Here is a 20,931-nt window from a genome sequence, read left to right as displayed (position 1 = left end):
AAAAAAAGAAGAAGACAGCAGGAAGGGAAGAATGAAGGGGGGGAAATCGGATGGGGAGACGAACCATGAGAGACGATGGACTCTGAAAAACAAACTGAGGGTTCTACAGGGGAGGGGGGTGGGAGGATGAGTTAGCCTGGTGATGGGTATTAAAGAGGGCACGTTCTGCATGGAGCACTGGGTGTTATGCACAAACAATGAATCATGGAACACTACATCTAAAACTAATGATGTAATGAATGGTGATTAACAATAAAAAATTTTAAAAAAAAGGATAGGACTTTCAGAGGTATCAAATTTAACAATTCCATACACTTGATATTTAAACACAAATAAAGCTTTTAGAAATACCTGATTATCCAATACTTAATATTACCTGAGTTACCCAAATATTTTTAAGTGTATTTTTTTCTTTCTTTACTTTAAAATTATACCAACCTCCCTGGGATAGAGTCTTCTCCTTCTCTTCATCTTCTGCAATCATTTCTGCCATCTCAAGGAGATCAGCTTCAAATGGATGTGAAGGAAGCTTCTCCTTAATGTCTTCAATACTCTCGGTGACTTTATCTTCATTATCCATTGAGGATGGAATAAGCATAGGGACAGGCATCTGAAAGACCAAGGACAGTTTCTGGGGAATATGTCTGTCATCAAAACTATTATTTGTGAGATGATTTAAGTACTAAAATAATGAACAAATTCAGGTATTTCTATTACTAATGATTAAAACAGTCTTGCTAGTTTGTTTTTATAAAACCACAGCCATCTGAATCAAAATTCAGTTAAGTGCTTTTTCTAAACAATCAACAAAATGTGATTGTCTAAAAGAATAATTATCTAACATATTTTTGTTTCTGATTATATTCTTGCTTAACATTTTCAGTTTCACCTAACTATTTTCCTTAAGAATTCACCAAGGAAAAATATATTTCCAATAAAAAAATGAATACATTTCTAAGAAAAAGAATAATGTAAATCACAGTTTTTACTTTCTCACCCTTGCTAGAATCTACAATTTTAGCACATACACACAGTTTCTGATCTTTTCCTATTTGAGTGGTTTACTGTATACGAAACATTATAAACAGGCTACATCACAGCATTCTCTGAGAAGGCAGGGTAAAACAGAAGCAGTCCTTCATATACTCCATATTAAAAAATACAGTAATATGATAATAACCAACCATAGTCAGGAATATTTTACCAACAAGTGAAGAGTTTTTCTTTATGGCACTCTAACATCTTAGTTGAGGAAAACATTCACTAAATCAGCCTTAATCTCTAAAATGATTACTCACTGGAACTGGTATTCCAAATGGGACTGGTGCATACTGAGTATAAAGATGAAGAGGTATGGGCACAAACACTGGCACGGGAACTGGCACAACAATGATCTGGGGCTGACTTGGAGTGTCTTCTAATGAGGGAACAAAAAATCGCAAAAAACAAAGAGGGTTAGAAACATTTTAATAACAGAATTTTTTTTAAAGCAACAGAGATTTATAGTTCAAAAGGATTATAATTTTAAAAAAATTTTTTAAACACAAAGACTTGGGTCGCCTGGGTGGGTCAGTTCGTTAGGCGTCTGCCTTTGGCTCAGGTCATGATCCCAGGGTCCTGGAATCAAGTCCCACATCAGGCTCCCTGTTCAGCGGGGAGTCTGCTTCTCCCTTTCCCTCTCCCCCCAGCTTGTGCTCTCAAATAAATACAATCTTTTTTTTTTTTTTAAAGATTTTATTTATTTATTTGAGACAGAGAGAATGAGAGAGACAGAGAGCACATGAGAGAGGGGAGGGTCAGAGGGAGAAGCAGGCTCCCTGCCGAGCAGGGAGCCCGATGCGGGACTCGATCCAGGGACTCCAGGATCATGACCTGAGCCGAAGGCAGTCGCTTAACCAACTGAGCCACCCAGGCGCCCTCAAATAAATACAATCTTAAAAAAATAAAAATAAAAAATAAATCACACAGACTTATAGTTCAAAATAAGTGTAATCTTTGACACTCTGAGTCCACAGAAGGAGAAATAACTGAAGTAGTAGTAAAGAAAGATCTGAAGATAGCAGTGATAATAATTGGGCAACACAACAATGATCAATGATATGAGGATACAGTGAATGAAGGATATAATTTGGATTAATGAATAGAAAGAATTGGAACAGTAATCTTAGAAGAGGGCTATAGAAAACTGATAACATGAGTAAGAAAAGAATGTTAAGGAGGAGATTAAATAGGTAGAAGGGCCATTTTCATGAGGCTATAATGAACTTTTAAAAATCATTTCTAGTAGATAGTGTGGAGCTACTACAGATCGGTTAGCACAAAGTAATATGATGAAAATATCATATAAAAAGCTTAATTTGGGGGTGCCTGGGTGGCTCAAGTCCGTTGAGCATCCAACTCTTGGTTTTTGCCAGGTCATGATCTTAGGGTCATGAGATGGAGCCTCGTGTCAGGCTCCATGGTAGCATGGAATTTGCTTGAGGATTCTCGCTCTCCCTCTCCCTCCCACTCTGCCCTCCCCTCACTTGGGCACACGCACGCACACACTCTCTCTCAATAAATAAATAAAATCTTTTTTAAAAAAGTTTAATTTAATTTGGAGGCCCTTTTAGCGTGGAATAAAAAGTATATCAAGTGTAAAAGTAGGTGGCAACTGCAATGTGTAGAACTAAGATGATGAATACAGGGACCAGGGTGGTTATGATACCTACAAAAAAGAATGAATATATACAAGCAGATGTTCTAAGGTACTAAAAGATGAAACGGAACTTAGAAACCTAAATATGAGTAGGGAAAAAGTGAGAAGGATGGAGAATGCATTCAATTATTTAATAGGTATCCTACAGAGTCCTTTCTATGTGCCAGAAAAATACCCTAGAAGATTATAAAACCATTAACGTAGGAGAAAAGTGATGCTAGTGACAAGAAGTGAAAAGCTGACAAGCTGAGTAGGGTCAGAGGCGGGATCAATTTTACCATGGTCCAGTGGACATTTAAAAAAAAAAATTTACCTGCAGATAGGGGGCTGGGCAAAGTGGGTGAAGGGGAGAAGGAGAAACATGGCTCCAGTTATGGAATGAGTAAGTCACAGGAACAAAGAGCAGAGCAAAAGTAATACAGTCAGTGATACTCTAAGAACAATGTGATGGGACAGATGGTAGCTACACTTGTGGGGAACATAGCATAATGTATAAACTTGTCAAACCACTAAGTTGTACACCTGAAACTAATGTAACATTGTGTGTCAACTATACTCAAAAACAAAGAAACCCAAATCACCTGATTAGAGATATCTGATAACAAAGCTACATAATACTAAATTAGCCATTATTAATACAATACAAATATAGGCCAAAGTCATCTACAGCATTACTAGTCAATGTGGTCCATGGGACCTTTAAGAAATGCAAAACCTCAGACCCCACTAAATTACAATGTACTTAATAAAATTCCGAAGTACTTCATATGCATATTAATGTTTGGGAAGCACTGACCTACAGGATAACGTTCCAGATCCAGGATAACCTTCCAGATCTAGGAATCTAGGATTACTTCCTGGTTTAAGCATTCTGAGACTTTCCGGGTGCCTGGATGGCTCAGGTGGCTAAGTGTCTGAATCTCAGGTTATGATCTCAGGGTCGTGAGATCAAGCCCCATGTCTGACTCAGCGTAGAGCCTGATTAAGATTCTATCTTTCTGGGGCACATGGGTGGCTCAGTCGTTAAGCATCTGCCTTTGGCTCAGGTCATGATCCCAGGGTCCTGGGATCGAGCCCCACATCAGGCTCCCTGCTCGGTGGGAAGCCTGCTTTTCCCTCTCCCACACCCCCTGCTGTGTTCCCTCTCTCGCTGTGTCTCTCTTTGTCAAATAAATAAATAAAATCTTAAAAAAAAAAAAAAAGAGTCTATCTTTCTCCCTCTCTTTCTGTCCCTCCCCTGGGAGACTATGACATTTGATCCACAACCTGCTCCATTCACCCTCAGCCAGCTTGACAGAAGCTCCCCTCTGGGTAGGTGTAGCCAGGAAGAGTGGGCTCCTCTTTCTTCAGCTGCCAAGCAAGGGTTACCATACCTCACCAGGGGGACTGGCCACCATCATTTCTCATCCCCTCCAACTCTAAAGTGAAGAGGATAATTTCCTGGTGAGTATAGCTGACAGGCTGGGGTCTCCCTTTCTTCACCCAGTTGCCACCTATAGAGTAGAGGCCCTACTGCAGGAATGGTAGGCCAAGAATACTGGGTCCCAATCACCATCATCCTGATGACTTTGCAGGGCAGAGATTCCATGCCAGGAGAGGCAAACTGAGAAAACCAGAGGATAGCACCACGCTCAGAATCCAGAAATGTAGCTCAGAAATTTTGCCTGGGGGGAGAGGCCATTCTTAAGAAAGCCCTCTTGCGGGCGCCTGGGTGGCTCAGTTGGTTGAGCGACTGCCTTCGGCTCAGGTCATGATCCTGGAGTCCCAGGATCGAGTCCCACATCGGACTCCCTGCTCAGCAGGGAGTCTGCTTCTCCCTCTGACCCTCCCCCCTCTCATGTGCTCTCTCTCTCATTCTGTCTCTCAAATAAATAAATAAAATCTTAAAAAAAAAAAAAGAAAGCCCTCTTGCACAAAAATCTGACTTTATTTGAAACAGAGGGTGAAAAAGTTCAAACCTAAGGATGCTCTACAAAACAACAGTTCCTCAGGGTGCCTAGGTGGCTCAGTTGGTTAAGTGGCTGTCTTCAGCTCACATCGTGATCCCAGGGTCCTGGGATGGAGCCCTGCTTCAGACTTCCTACTCAGCGGGGAGTCTGCTTCCCCTTCTCCCTCTGCCCCTCCCCCCCTCATTTTCTCTCTCTCTCTCAAATAAATAAATAAAATCTTAAACAACAACAACAATTCTTCTTAATTAAGACCCTGTCTACATAATTCCAAAGTCTAGGTTTATTCCATAAAATTACACTGTCATTAATAACAAAAGAAAATGAAGTATTCACAGTATGGTATTATAAATTAAAACCCTCTCTTTGCCATAATTTAATTCTCAGAGGGTGAAAATACCTAACTCACAGGAAGTTGTGAGAACAAAAGTGGGCAATGTATATAAACAACGAAACACATAACCCAGGAAATAGCAGGCACTCAATTAATGTAAACAGCTCTCACATTCCTTTCCTAAAAAAAAAAAACATTAAAGGAAGAAAGTGCAAGGAACATACCTGTCTGGCATTCTTTGTTTTGGGTATGTGGTTTGCAAGAGGTGGCTTTAGTCTGTGTGATGGGTTTGCACAATAAAGCTTTATTCTTCAAAAGTCTTGGGGGCTGGGAAGGTGGCAGTTTCAGGGCATCTGTTTGTGTACTTGCCTAGTTAAAAAAAAATCAGAAACCGAAGAGGTTTTCAAAAGCTTATCATTAATTATAAGAAATATTATAATTTCAAAAGAAATACTATATTGGAATTACATGGAAGACAAAGAACTTACTAAATATGTAAGAAATACAATATTCCTAAAATAGCAATAGTAATAAAATAGTCTGATAACTATATACTGACTCTGAATGTATCTAATTAACAGTTCTATTTAACAAGACAAATGCTATTTCTATTCTAAGATACTGTTGGTCAGTAACAATGTTGGCTATGTTTAAAACGAGAACTGTTATTTTCTGAGATGAGTCTTAGAAGACTTTGTTTCAAGATAACTAGAAATAACTTATGATCACTTAAGTAACTTGAAAAAAAAAAGGTATGAAAGTTATCCCAGAGACCAGAAAACACTTTAGAAATGCCACTGTTGGGGCGCCTGGGTGGCTCAGTCGTTAAGCGTCTGCCTTCGGCTCAGGTCGTGGTCCGGGACCCTGGGATCGAGCCCCGCATCGGGTTCCCTGCTCCACAGGGAGGCCTGCTTCTCCCTCTCCTACTCCCCCTGCTTGTGTTCCCTCTCTCGCTGTGTCTCTCTCTGTCAAATAAATAAATAAAATCTTTAAAAAAAAAAAAAAAAAGAAATGCCACTGTTCTAGTTGTAAGTTTTTCTCGTATTTATTTTTTTCTTCTTTTAAGAGACAAAACAAAAAAATACTGAGTGAAGAAACAAGAATGCTTATTTAAGGATAATCTGCACTGGGTGGAAAACAAACAAAATTTTTTATAAATATTTCATTTACAATCTGACTATATTACGAAACACCCCAAATACCTTTTTGCCTGAATTCTATAAAATTTAATTCTCTAAAGCTAAACTAAAAAAACAAAACTAAACTAAACCAAACAAAAACTGCCTTCAGTAACTACACAGACAGCAACCATTCAAAGAAATCAAAGCACATAAAAGACCTAATTAAATAACCAGAATAACCAGAATCTTGTTCCCAAAGATTAAATGAGCTTATAAAATTTATTTTATGTAACAAAGAATAAGCAGGAAAAATTAACAGACATATTCATACGTATAAAATTGGAAAATAAATACAGTGGCAATACCAGTTAAAAGAATAAAACTTACATCGCCAATGATTTTTGCTGTTACTGTTGGAACTGCACCTGATATAAATTAAAATAAATATTTAGGATCTTACACAATTATTTAAACAGTAGCATTTAAAGCTGATGGTGGAACGACAGACAGAAAATCTCGTAATAAAAACATGAATTATCTTAATTCACAGGAAAACTACATGTAAAGTGTCACATGAAAACAAGAGACCGGGAAGTGATAAAAACATTGTTTAATGCCCAGCAGCCCACAAGGAGCCACCCCTCATAATATAAGTGTGTCAAACATATGAAAATGATCACTGATTGAAAAAAAAGATACAGACCGACTGTATTCAACGTCAAAAGGCTAGATAAATGCTTTAAACTCAGACATACCTTGTAAGACACTGTTAGAATTCACTGTGGGCTGAGCAGCAGGAGCACTGGCTAATGATACTACATTAGCTATAACTGGAGTTGAATCCTTTCTTAGAGACGGGGGCCCTGCTGAAGCAGCTGGCACCATGGAAATACTTGCTAATAAACAAAAATAAAAAAACCTTTTAATTTATATGCACATACAAAGAAACCAACATCTCAAGGAGGTTAAACAATGCTTTTAGTAAGGTTAAATTCTGTTAGAGCAAAGAATCACTTTAGGATTAACTGGGCTTTTTTTTTATTCTTTTAATTAGTGAAACATAAAAGTATTCCATGTACTTTCTCTTGTATAACTATGCATGTGGTATATTTAAAAGGCCATGTGATTTCGATTCTATGTCCTTTGTTTTACTCTCAAATCCTTTTTTAAGGAAATCAAGGTGTATATACCCAATTACAAACATTAACTGCCATTCTTTCCCATAGTTCTTACAGAGTTTAATTCAATACGCTCAGAGAAAACATAATAAACTCATTTTGATGTTAAACAAAAAAGGGATTTAAATGTTAATGCCATTTGAACAGAATGAAATTTGCGAATTTGCGTTTCATGAAATTATTAACAACTGTTTAAAGTTCCCAATCTGTAGAACAGTAGTTGGTCCTTGGCACTGATAAAGACTGTAAAGTTTAATTTTACCTGCATTGTTTTGTGAAGGTGGGTCACACATACTCTGCTGATTACAGAACATCAAGATACAAAGCAGGTTACAGAAATGTTTAATTTCTCCTCGCCATTTCAAGGACTCACTGAGTTTACCCTGTCGCTTACAACCATCACATTTGGCCATCTAAAAATGAAATAAGATGGTAAAGGAGTAAAAAACAAATTATCTGTGGCCTGAGAGAATGAAAGCAGTACACAAATGACAAGTGAGGAAATTAACTTAGAATCTAGAACACAACAATGAAGGTTAACCACCCTAAAATGGTAAATATCATTTTTTATCATTTATACTAAACATTAAAAGTCACATTATAGATGTCAATAAAGAGTAATTTAAAAACACAGTGAAATGAAAATAAGACCTATATTCTTCAAAAACTTCTGAAGACAAATTCATTTTAGTTAAATAATAAATTAATAAAATGCTAATTTTAAATACTTTGAGGTCTTAAGACTAACAGATCTTCTATACGGAAATTAAAAACAAAAAGAAGGGACGCCTGCGTGGCTCAATTGGTTAAGCATCTGCCTTTGGCTCAGGTCATGATCCCAGGATACTGGGATCGAGCCCCACGTCGGGCTCCCTGCTCAGTGGAGAGCCTACTTCTCCCTCTCCCTCTGCCTGCCACTCTCCTACTTGCGCTATCAAATAAATAAATAAAATCTTAAAAAAAAAAAAAAAAGAACATAACTTCAGTGACATTAAAGTCTTCTTAAATCTTTTATTAATGGGCGCCTGGGTGGCTCAGTTGGTTAAGCGACTGCCTTCGGCTCAGGTCATGATCCTGGAGTCCCTGGATCGAGTCCCGCATCGGGCTCCCTGCTCGGCAGGGAGCCTGCTTCTCCCTCTGACCCTCCCCCTCTCATGTGCTCTCTGTCTCTCTCATTCTCTCTGTCTCAAATAAATAAATAAAATCTTTAAAAAAAAAAAAATCTTTTATTAATACTGCAAGAGGACATAATACTTTTTTTTTTTTACATAACACATTTAATACTTAAAAGTTTTAAATCACTAAACTGCCCTTCATACTACATTGGAGAATAAAACGGAGTAATGTATGCCCTAACTTGAAAAACCCCAGGAATGTGGATTATATTTACCTGATAGAACAGAACTGTGTATTTGGACATGCATTCTTCACAACAGAACTCTTCTACTTTCCCCCCCAAATTATTCTGTACCAATTTGGGAGATGTCTGTAAACAATAACTGCACATTTTACAGTGATTTCCCCAGCGTTTTGCCAAGTCATGTTTATAAAGCAATTTGCAACCTAAAAACAGGAAAGATAAAATTAACATGAGAAAAAATATTAAGTATCTACATCTTTAAACTTAAATGCCCTGTGACAATGTTTTCACACTTGGATCCTTAGCAATTAGTAGATCAAGAGATCAATTTAAAGGATCTATTCTATCATTTTCTTTTTTTAAATAAAATAAGACAGGACAGAAAATATTACAATGCATCACACATAATAAAAGCCAGCTTTGTTTCATAAAACTTTTATTTTACTTGGGGGGGTGATAACATACTGGGTCACAATGATCTTTTGTGTTGTGGTCAAAAGGTTTGAAAGCCACTAGTCTAGGAGGCCAATTGTGTACAGCTTTAGAATAAAACAAAACATACAAAATAGTCATCTAAATAAAGAAGACAATCTACCTCACATTGATTTGCCTATTCAGAAACATGTCTGTTTAAAACAACAGAAGTAAAATCTTAGGATGCTACCAAAATTTAAACAGTTCTCTTTAGAAATAAGATGCAATAGGGGCGCCAGGGTGGCTCAGTCAGTTAAGTGTCCGACTTCTGGTTTTGGCTCCAGCCGTGATCTCAGGGTCCAGGTATGGAGCCCCACAGCAGGCTTCACACTCAGCAGGGAGTCTGCTTAAGATTCTCTCCCTCTTCCTTTCCCTCTGCCCCTCCCCCACCTAATAAATAAATATATCTTTAAAAAAGGTGCAATAACTACAACATCCCTATCAATCTAAGAACATGGTATGTTTTTCATATCACCATCTTCTGTAATACAGTTCAACGATCTTTTCCTTCATTTTGACATCTATATGATATGAAGGACTAACTCAGGAAAAAAAAAAGCAAACCAAGTGTAAACAAAAGACTTTGTTGTTATACACAAAGGATAAACTAGATAAATAGTAACAGCTTAAATCATCAGTTACTTTTAAAAGGACCAACATGCTCAGTAGGTAAAATGATCTTGCCTTTACCTTCACTACAGAATGACTTGTCAGCACCTGAGAATCGCACAGTCTCCTTTACAATTTTCTCAATTTTACAATATTCACACATTGCCATTACATTATTTATTTTCTTATATTCATCAGAACAATTCTTGCCACAGAACTGAAACATTTTACCCTGTAAAGAAATAATCATCAAGTACTAATTAAACATTTGGTTTATCTTTTGGAAATCCTTATTCCCTCCTACTTTCAAAACAAGTAGTGTAATTTTGAGAGATGAAAAGCCAGAAATGATTTTATAGATAGACCATTTTATACCCAAACCCTTTACCATGATCCTATACTTTACCTTATAGTCAAGAAGTTCTGGTTTTGTGGCAAAAAGGCGGTTACAGTGCTGACACTTGAGTTTCACAACACTTCGTGCGAACCCAACGTGCTGGGACTGGGCAGCAAGTCGCTGGAGACCAGCTGCAGCAGAGCTACTGATGGAGGTGGGAGAAACAGCAGAGGTGTTCCCCCCTCCTGCTGATACTGTTGAACTTGTGGGGATGCTTACAATTACTTGGCCCTGAGACAAGGGCACTACTGAAGAATTCATTCCTGTTGGTTTGTTGAACAAATTCTGAAAAATGAAACAAACAAAATGATCAATGTAATCATTTGTCCAAACAAATAAGCACTGAGTGCCTAAGTTTGACAAGCACAGTTCGAGGTACGTAAGATACACCTGTGAACAAGCAGAACTCCCTACCTTTGAGCAGCTTATAAGTGAATGTGCAGTGTCTCTTATACCCAAAAACTAAAATAATTTAATGATCTCCTTTTTTATTTAATTTTTTTAACTTTTTTTAAAAGTAATCTCTGTGCAACATGGGGCTCAAACACACAATCCCAAGATCAAGAGTGGTTCGCCCTATTGACTGAGCCAGCCAGGGCCCCAAACGAAAAACCTCCTTTAAAAATAATATCCTCCCAATAGATAATCTGGGTAATAACAATTCCACTTAATGTTACAGGAGGCAATTAAATGACAATCCTCCAAATACAGCAAAAGTCAAAGAATCCACGTTTAACAAGACTGAGATAGAAGTGTAAGCAATCGGGGCAGGAGCAAACACCTACCAAGTTTACACACTACATAGTAGGCACCTCACTGACTGGAACAGAGGAAGATTTTTGACGCCGTACCTGGAACGCGACAACACAGCTGTAGCTACAGAAGTTGCGTATACTTCCATCGGACATGGCGAGGTGATACTGAGGGATTGCTGAGGTTTTACAACTGTTACACTGCACTTGTACACCTAAGCAAATCAAAATAAAAACTAATGAGTAATATATACAAATGTTCACAAATGTTTGAGAAAATAAGTAAGTATCCAATATATGAAAATTCAAGGGCCAGGTCAAGTTGCAGGAACTGAAACTAAATCACGTCACATACAAACAAAAACTAACTTAACATTAATAATACTTCTTTTAATTTAAAGTAGGCACAGTCTACCCTGAAACTACAAAGTAAATGAATATGGAAATAAATCAGGTGTGGATAAAAAGATATATTAAAGAAGCCGTATGAAATTTTTTTGGAAAAGGGGAATGCACAAATAGGCAAGCAAATAAATAAACATAACTTAAGCAATCAAGGCAAGAGGTGGTATTTTACAACACAGATCTGAAATATTTTAAATTTGCCTTAAAAATCAATTATATTTGGACAAAAATCTATACTATACAAAAAAGCAATAACCATAACTTTTGTCAACTATTATTACTTATATAGTTTATGAAACCAGTATTACCTGCAGAAGTAACCATTTTAACTCTGTAAGCAGATAAGCAATTAACAGAACAGAAAAGCTCTGTCTTTCCCAAGCTATTGGTATTTTCAATCATTTCTGCTGAGGATCTCAATGATTTGCAAAGCGCACATGGTGTAATTTTGGCTGATTTCTATTAAGAGAATAAAATAACATTCATTTTTACCAAATTATAAGTAAAAGCATAATTCTTTGAAATGTTTATACTTAACACTGTTGAAATATTTTAAATTAGTGGCTTTCAAACTTTTATGATTACAATCCTCAGTAAGAAATAAATTTTACAAAGTGACCCAGTACATATTTCTGAAGTTTTGTTTGTGTATTACACATATATGTATATAAAACTGAGAAAGTTTCATGAAACAATATAAATTATGATAACATGTGATGCATGTTTATATTTCCCATTCTATTCTATTTCATTAAAAAATAATGCTGACTACAACCTGGCAATTAATTTGGGGATCTATTAATTGATTGTAACTATAGTTTTAAAAATGGAATTTAAAAAAATTACACAACAGGGAATTCATGCTCTTACACTATGCTAAAAATTAGAAGAACCCCCCCCCAACAAAAGGTGCTATATATGGCAATAAAATGTGAATTCAAGAGAATACAATTAGAAAATTCACTACCAAATATTCTACCACTAATAACAACAAAGCACACAAAGCAATAAGCAAGTAAGCAATAAAGTTGGAGCAAACTGTGGATATCACAAGTGTCTAAATATAAGCAATCAATGAGTCTCTTATCTTAAGTTCCCACAAAATTAGGGATTCAGCAGCACATTTAGGATAACCTATGAAGTATATCCAGTATCCATTACCTCTGTGAAGATTCTGCTGATAGTTTCATCTTGTCCTATCAAGTAGAACTGATCTGTGCCCTGCTGTATCATAATACTTCCATCATACCATCTCTACTCAGTTAGTTGTAGGTCTATCTCCCCCAGGAGACAGTAGCCCCTCAAAGCAGGAATTACATCTAATGTTTGTTAATGAATTATATATGACGAAGGAAAGAAAGCAGCAGATATGACCATCTTCAATATGCCAGTTTCTATAGTAGGTGCTTTCTCATTCTTACTTCACATAATCCTAACAACATCTCAGTAACAGTAGTAGTATAATATCCATTCACAGATAAGAAAATGGACCCAGGGAGTTTAACAGCTTTCCCCAGGTAAAATTCTATTTGAATAGAAAGTCAAGGAATCAAACAAAGATCTGCTTTACTTCTAAATTCACGTTCTTTCTCTACACTATAGTACATATTAATATGTGAAAAATTTATAGATATTGGCTAAATTAAAAACAATAAATAATTTAAAATTAAGATGATTCAACCTATTTCTCCTTCTCTTGCAGAATATGAACCATCTTTCAATGGACTGAATCCAAGTAACTTTTAGTACTTGAACAGTATCAAGAAAAGTCTTTTGGACAAGGATAAGCTCATGAAGATACTGTCTTTTTTTCTCCCTGTGAGGGTAAAACCAAGGTGTTTCTAGAGGAAGGAATAAATAGTAAAGCTAAACCCCTTTAATGTGCTTCATAATAACAAGAAATAAATGGAAACAATGTATAATATTGAAAATTCCAAAATCACTGCAAAGTATTAAGAATACGTTAAAAGGGGCGCCTGGGTGGCTCAGTTGGTTAAACGACTGCCTTCGGCTCAGGTCATGATCCCGGAGTCCTGGGATGGAGTCCCACATCGGGCTCCCAGCTCGGCGGAGAGCCTGCTTCTCCCTCTGACCCTATCCCCTCTCATGCTGTTTCTCTCTCTCTCTCTCTCTCAAGTAAATAAATAAATAAAATCTTTTAAAAAATTAAAAAAATTTTAAAAAAGAATACATTAAAAGAAATTTCTCAAATGACATCACATTCATGAATCTTGTTAGACTGTATAAAGATTCACTAATTTAAGGAAAAGAATGATCAGCTAATGTACTGAAACAGGAAGGCACTGTAAAATTAAAAATATTCCTTTGGACTTACGAATTTTAAAATCTAATTTGTGATCAAAATTTACTAACAAAATACAAATATAGTAAAAATGAAACTGCCTAACAGACATTTGTCATACAGCATTCAAGTGATTCATCTTCTATAAACCTCATCAATTCACAAAATAACATATAACCTACATTTATTTTTCCTATTTCATGAAGAAAAGGAAAAACCTCTTAAAAACAATTAATTGTAAGATTTTTATTGCCTGAATTGCAATTTCAACTATATGGATTTCATGGCAAGAATATATATGTAACTTGTGACCTTACCTTATCAAATAAAAAAGTATACCCTTATATGCAAACCAAAAATATATTTCAAAGAAAACTATTCACCAAAAAGATGAGACTGGGTATCTCTGGGAGATGCATTATTTTTCTTCTTTGTGCATTTTCAAAATATTGTTAAAAAACATGAATCATATTTGAAATATAAATGCCATGCCCTAAAAGCATGTATTTCAAATGTATGAAGAGAAAAATACGCTACTTATAAAACTCTACAAGTGGGTTTTTAATACACATTCATTTGACAAGTACTATTTATATGTAAAAATATTAAGCTAATAATAACATCTTATCTCTCTCTCTCCCTCTGACAAATAAATGAAATCTTAAAAAAAAATAACTTCTTAGTATTTTTATGACAATATTTTCATAAATAAGTTCTACCAAAACAAGTAGATCCTCCTGAAAGGAACAAAGACACTGGGGTTAAATACAGTCATGTACCTGCTTATATGCTGTGACACACGCTGAGCTACAAAACTTCTTAGACTGGCCCTCAATCTGAAGCATGTGGCACTGCCCAGAGCCACTGTAACAGTAGCCCCCACAGTTCTCACAACAGTTCATGGTGAGGTTGTTGGCAGAGCGAAACTTCGAGAAGCAGGCATCACTGCAAAGTTTATGTACCACATTCTGGTAATTAACTTCATGTCGAATCTAGGAATTAAAAAACAACACACCAACAACAAGCAGAGACCATTAAAAGCTGTTCTTCTAAGCACAAACATTAGATCTCCCTGAACCTCCCGCCCAAAAGTAAGATGACTTACAACAGCATTCTTCTGACACATGCTGCATTTGGTTGAAATGCTGTTCGTATTTATGGTGACAACAGGTTTCCTTTTCAGTTCGTACGTTGACAGACATGACTGACTGCAGAAATCTTTACTAGTGGTGCTATTTTCAAACTGGGCACTGATCACATCCTTTGGATTTAAAATATCTCTAAAAATGATAACAAAAATAAAATAAGCCACAGTATCATTTGTATTTTTCCTTTTTGTCACTAAAAATAAATAAAACAGGGGCGCCTGAGTGGCTCAGTTGGTTAGGTGTCTGCCTTCAGCTCAGGTCATGATCCCAGGGTTCTGGGATCAAGCCCTATATCGGGCTCCCAGCTCAGCGGGGAGCCTGCTTCTCCCACTCCTCCCCGCTCGTGCTCTCTCTCTCTAATCTTTAAAATAAATAAATAAAACAGAGACAATTATATATGTATGTATGGAAACGGCACTGATATTTAAATAAGAACACATAGGTTTTCCTGGGTAAACGGATAAATTGCTCTGATCCTTAAGTTCTGTTCTATAAACAGAACTAAGACATGGCTTACTTCATAGAACTGTTGGGAGAATTAGTATACTGTGTTTCAAGACTAAAAGGATATACATGAAGCAGTTTTATTCATTATCTCTAATAGGTAGGATGATAAGAGACGTTAATTTTCTTCTTTAGGCTCTTCCATATCTTCAAAATATTCTTTAAAAATATATTACACTTGAAAAAATTTAAAAACACCATCTTTTAAAAGTAAAAATACAGGGGCACCTGGCTGGCTCAGTTGGTGGAGCATGAGACTATTAACCTTAGGACTGTGAGAGAGAGCCCCATGCTGGGTGTAGAAATTACTTAAAAATAAAATCGTTAATAAATAAATGTAAAAATACATTTCAAGCCACACTGTGTATACTCTAGCATAGTTATACAAAATCGAGTACTTCTATTTTTAAATAATTTAATTTGCAAGCATGAGTAGCAAAGACAATGAAGATTAAAACACTTCTAAGGCCCCTTACCACTCTACACCTTATCCTACCCCCAAACCAGTGTTCCCATATAGCAGTTTATTAAATTGTTTAAGTATAAACCATTTCAAAAGCCAATGGAAGGGGCTCCTGGTTAAGCGACCAACTCTTGATTTCGGCTCAGGTCATGATCTCAGGGTCATGAAATCAAGCCCCAAGGTGAGCTCTGGGCTGAGCATGGAGCCTGCTTGAGATTCTCCCTCTCCCTCTCCCTCTGCCCCTCCCTGGCTCATGCTCACACTCACTGTTTCTCTTAAAAAAAAAAAAAAAAAAAAAAGCCAATGGGAAAAAAATGCCTTTATGGAAATTTTCTAAATGTTGTCTCCCTCCCATGAGTACACACCACATAATAGTATATAAACCATTATACTCATTCTTGCATCTTAAACAGATTACACTAATAGAGTACTTTTTAGAAAAGATTACAAATATCTCTGCTTCAATAAAAGATAATAGTAAACATAATAATCATCACAAGGAACACCTCATATGCTATAATACATAACTCCATACATCATCTTCTATACTTAGTAGCTCTAGGCTCTTCTACGTTCTGCATTTGTTTTTGCCTTCAGTTATTTTTATTTTTATTTTTTAAAGATTTTATTTATTTGTATAACAGAGAGAAAGAGAGAGCACAAGCAGGGGAAGCAGCAGGCAGAGGGAGAAGCAAACTTTCTGCTGAGCAGGGAGCCCGATGCGCAACTCGATCCCAGGACCCTGCGATCATGACCTGAGCCGAAGGCAGACGCTTAACCAACTCAGCCACCCAGGCGCCCCAGTTATTTTTTAATTAGGGTTTTTTTAAAAAGATTTTATTTATTTGACAGAGAGAGAGAAAAAGAGAAAAAACACGAGCAGGGGGAGGGGCAGAGGGAGAGGGAGAAGCAGGCTCCCCATTTAGCAGGGACCCCGACGTGAGGCTTGATCCCAGGACCCTGGGATCATGACCTGAGCTGAAGGCAGACGCTTTAACCAACTGAGCCACCCAGGTGTCCCTAGGTTTTAATATATTTCATTTATAGAAGTATCTATTGAGCACTTATATTGAGCCAGGCACTAGCTATACCCTGTGTCACAATATGGTACAAGCACGCACTCCAGGAGCTCACAGTATATTGGGACAAAAAGACAAATGACATATAAAATACCATAACAGAAGCATCCTTAATATATAAAAGTGAAATCATTATGAAAAAGCATAACGTACAATAGAAACAGAAATGAAGAAACAATTATTTCAGACACTATGTGACATGAAAGGCTACCCAACAGGTGACATTTTAGCTGTATCTTAAATAGGAGCTTCCTAGAAGGTTAAGGAGATAAGGGTTGGGGTGCAGCATGGATCAAGGCAAGGAAGAATAAAAGTAGGTATATGTCTCACTCCCCTCAGTATGCCTAGCATCCAACTACGTTACATCTTATTGTACATTATATCTGATTCCAAATAGTAAAACTTCAGAAATGATACAGACAATCCTGAAATAGTTACTTCTTTGAGTATCATTATATCAAGTAATCTGATCTTTCTAATAGTATTTAAAAATTTATCCTCCAAATTACCTCTTTTCCGGAGGATTTGAAAAAGATTTTTAAAAACAGTGTTAGGTCCTTATAACTAAAGAAACCTGAAAATTAAATGATAATTAGCCAAAATATACTTAGAGTTTAGGTTAAATTCAAGATGTTAAGAGATATGGTTAATAAAAGATTAAGAAAAATAAAACTGTTACTTCAAATAGCTACTGAGTTTCTTGTAACCTAAGTGCTGCTGCTATATTTCTACTGGTCTATAAACATACTGGCTATCAGGAAGGAAATCTTTTCTACCTCCACCCATTCAAATTAAATTGAAATCCTTCTTGGGATCCTTCAAGGGATTAACTTACAAATCAAACCTGTTTGATTATATGGACTCTATGGGGGCCAGGGGGCGGGGTGTTAGCAAAATTAACCAGCTATGTGACACTGAGGAAATCTTTTAACTTTTTTGAATCCAATTTCCTTATATTTAAGGTACGATCGATCCAATTGAACAATTTTATAGTCAGATAAACCAGACTATCCCAAACTGCTGTAATGACTGTGTAAATAAGAGGAAAACAGGGGGGCCTGCGTGGCTCAGTCAGTTAAGCGTCCGATTATTTTTTTTTTTTAAGATTTTATTTATTTAGGGCGCCTGGGTGGCTCAGTCGTTAAGCGTCTGCCTTCGGCTCAGGTCATCATCCCAGGGTCCTGGGATCGAGCCCCACATCAGGCTCCCTGCCCGGCAGGAAGTCTGTTTCTCTCTCTCCCACTCCCCCTGCTTGTGTTACTGCTCTCGCTATCTCTGTCTCTGTCAAATAAATAAATAAAATCTTTAAAAAAAAAAAAAGATTTTATTTATTTATTTGTCAGAGAGCACAGGCAGAGGGAGCAGCAGACAGAGGGAGAAGCAGGCTCCCTGCTGAGCAAGGAGCCCAATGCGGGACTAAATTCCAAGACCCTGGGATCACAACCTGAGCTGAAGGCAGTCGCTTAACAGACTGAGCAACCCAGGCGTCCCTAAGCATCCAATTTTTGATCTCAGCTCAGGTCTCTATCTCAAGGTCGTGAGTTCAAGCCCGTGTTGAACAGAAAAAAAAAAAAAGGAAAACAAGGGAAGGAAAGGTAAAGTGGTAAAAAGGAGATGAAAGAGTAGTTCAGGAAGTAAAACAGAATGCAAGGAAAATCAAGACTGTGGGCGCCTGGGTGGCTCAGATGGTTGGGCGTCTGCCTTCGGCTCAGGTCGTGATCCCAGGGTCCTGGGATCGAGTCCCGCATCGGGCTCCCTGCTCCTTGGGAGCCTGCTTCTCCCTCTGCCTCTCTCTCTCTCTCTCTGTCTCTCATGAATAAATAAATAAAATCTTTAAAAAAAAAAAAAAAAAAAAAAAAAAAAAAAAAAAAAAAAAAAAAAAAGACTGATCAGGGGTTGAGGGCTGAGCAGCAACAGAAAAGAGATCTTATAAAATGAGAAGGGGAGAAAAGAAAGAAAATGGGGAAGAAAAGGCAGAGGAGACATGCAGGTAAGGAATACCTGATAGAGAACAGTGAGAGGCAAATGGAAAAGAACAGGGGTGAAAAAAGGATAATAGATAAGTGAATGAATGAAGAGGTAGAACAGTTAAGTAGAATAAGTGAATGAATGAAGATGTAGAAGAGTTAAGAGTCAAGGAATGACAGGCTGAAAACATGGAAGATTTATGGATAAGACCAAACATAACAAAAGACAAATGTAATCTTAAAGGCTAACTGAGCTACATATGATCAAGATGGATAAGACATGACACGTAGGTGAAAATGACCTATCTCCAGATAACGCTAGGCAAACCAAAGGGATATAATAAATTTAGATGAAAAGAATAATATGTATGGACAAGACTTTAAAAACACAGACAGAAAGAGGGCACACATTTTAAAACTTCTGTGAGTTTTCTACGGTCATTTTAAAATTCACTGATATATCTCTGAAAATATCTGTGACTATTATTATGAAAGAAGAAATAAAACTGAAATTTTAGAAAGTGCCAATCACTAAAGTAGAATTAAATAAAGAAGTGTAAGAGGAAGTTATTATATGAAATTATCTCATGGCAAAACAGAAAAAAAACCTATAAAAATCATAATTTTCATGTTGATTTAATCTTAGAATCTGATAATGAATATATGAGAATATAGAAATGAAGTACACACTTTTAAAAGTATGTTTTATAATTCAAACATTATAAATAAAGAAGTCTATTTTCACTAAATCAAACATGAAACATAAAAGGAAGCCACGTAACTACCAGAAAGACTTCTAACCACGTTCAAATTTCTTTCAAGTCTCTAAAATGCCTTTTTCCAACTAAACCAGAAGAGGGAGCACCTTCTTCCCTTTCCAGACAGAGAAAAGGGAAGGATTCATGTGAGGAACTATAAATACAAATATCTGAACTATTAAACTGTGGTTTGAATAGCTTAATAATAGAGGCCAAAGTGTTTCAGAACAAGAACATTATTCATCTTTCTCTGACTTATTTAAGCAGTTTCTAACAATCACCATATCAAATCAAACAAAATGAATTCATATTCTTCAAATATATCAGAAAGACCTTATCAAGGTCTAAGGTCATATTCTTTCGATTTTCAACACTAAAATGGAACCTCTGAGGTAGTTCAGAGATACTGAGAAGATAAAAAAATATATACACTGGAGTCCTTTTAAAGGTTTAGTTTTAAATGAATTCCAATTAGATAACAAGATACATTAACTTTAAATATTTGTGGATTTAAGTATCTATTATCTCTAAGATAAAAGCATCTCAACTAACAAGGATGGAAAGGCTTGTTTCAAAAACATCTCTTAATATATAAAAGGACATTATTTGCAGTTAAAATAAGCTGAGCACCTAGTATTCAGAAAAACTGAGAGGGGTGCCTAGGTGGATCAGTCAGTTGAGCACCCAACTCTTGATTTTGGTTCAAGACATGATCTCAGGGTCGGGAGAGCAAGCCCCTCAATATCAGGCTCCATGCTCATCGGGAAGTCTGCTTGAGATTCTCTTTCTTCCTCTCCCTCTTCCCCTCCCTCCCGCTTGCTCTCTCTCAAATAAATAAATCTTTAAAAAAAAAGGAAAACCTGAGAGCAGCAACATGCTGTGGGACTTCTCAATAAACATGGAAATGTAGAAAATTAAACAATACACAGATAAGGACAGAGTACTTTAAAAGGAAACAAAGAAGATAATTTAGAATTCTGCTATACTTTGAGCAACTTGAACAAGTCTTCTTGGTGGGAGGCGGTGGTGGGCGGGCAGGTGGAACTGTATATCCAGTGAGGCACAGCGTGGAGCAGAAAAGCTGAGTAGACCCTTTCCTCTGATAAGCAGTTTGCCCCTTCTGGAGGATTTTTTTACAACCAGAACAGGAAACTCGGACAGCTGTGGCTGGAACTGAAGGAAGCATTTTATTCATGCCAGATGACGCCAGTGAAGGCTGAAAGCCAGTAGTCAACTGTGGAGCTTTAAAAAAAAAAAAAAAAAAAGGTAAAAGAAAAAATGTTTTATTATTTGTCTGAATTTTAAGGATATATATCCTTCTTTCTCTCCTAGAACCAGTGTTGAAACCCAAAACTAATTATGCAATATATAATTAAAGCCATTCTAAATGGGCAGAGAACTGCCTAGTTTACTAATACAAGTAGATACTTCCTTTC

The 20,931-nt window shown here is 36.7% G+C and overlaps 1 protein-coding gene across 1 annotated transcript in view; it reads right to left on the bottom strand.

Moving 5' to 3' along the window:
• Positions 1-20,931, bottom strand: part of ZMYM4 (zinc finger MYM-type containing 4) — an 84,892-nt gene that overhangs the window by 31,614 nt on the left and 32,347 nt on the right. The window contains exons 6-19 of the mRNA XM_021683687.2: positions 20,482-20,737; positions 14,682-14,856; positions 14,356-14,568; positions 11,583-11,733; positions 10,969-11,084; positions 10,127-10,402; positions 9,802-9,952; positions 8,668-8,840; positions 7,540-7,690; positions 6,855-6,995; positions 6,487-6,524; positions 5,203-5,347; positions 1,299-1,417; positions 439-610 (exon numbers count right to left, since the gene is read on the bottom strand). Coding sequence (XP_021539362.1) covers positions 439-610; positions 1,299-1,417; positions 5,203-5,347; positions 6,487-6,524; positions 6,855-6,995; positions 7,540-7,690; positions 8,668-8,840; positions 9,802-9,952; positions 10,127-10,402; positions 10,969-11,084; positions 11,583-11,733; positions 14,356-14,568; positions 14,682-14,856; positions 20,482-20,737 — 2,277 coding nt within the window. The remainder of the gene's footprint in view (positions 1-438; positions 611-1,298; positions 1,418-5,202; positions 5,348-6,486; positions 6,525-6,854; positions 6,996-7,539; positions 7,691-8,667; positions 8,841-9,801; positions 9,953-10,126; positions 10,403-10,968; positions 11,085-11,582; positions 11,734-14,355; positions 14,569-14,681; positions 14,857-20,481; positions 20,738-20,931) is intronic.

Source organism: Neomonachus schauinslandi, chromosome 4 (genome assembly GCF_002201575.2).
Source record: "Neomonachus schauinslandi chromosome 4, ASM220157v2, whole genome shotgun sequence".
In the NCBI taxonomy this organism is placed as follows: domain Eukaryota; kingdom Metazoa; phylum Chordata; class Mammalia; order Carnivora; family Phocidae; genus Neomonachus; species Neomonachus schauinslandi.
This window is presented reverse-complemented; position numbering and strand designations above follow the sequence as displayed.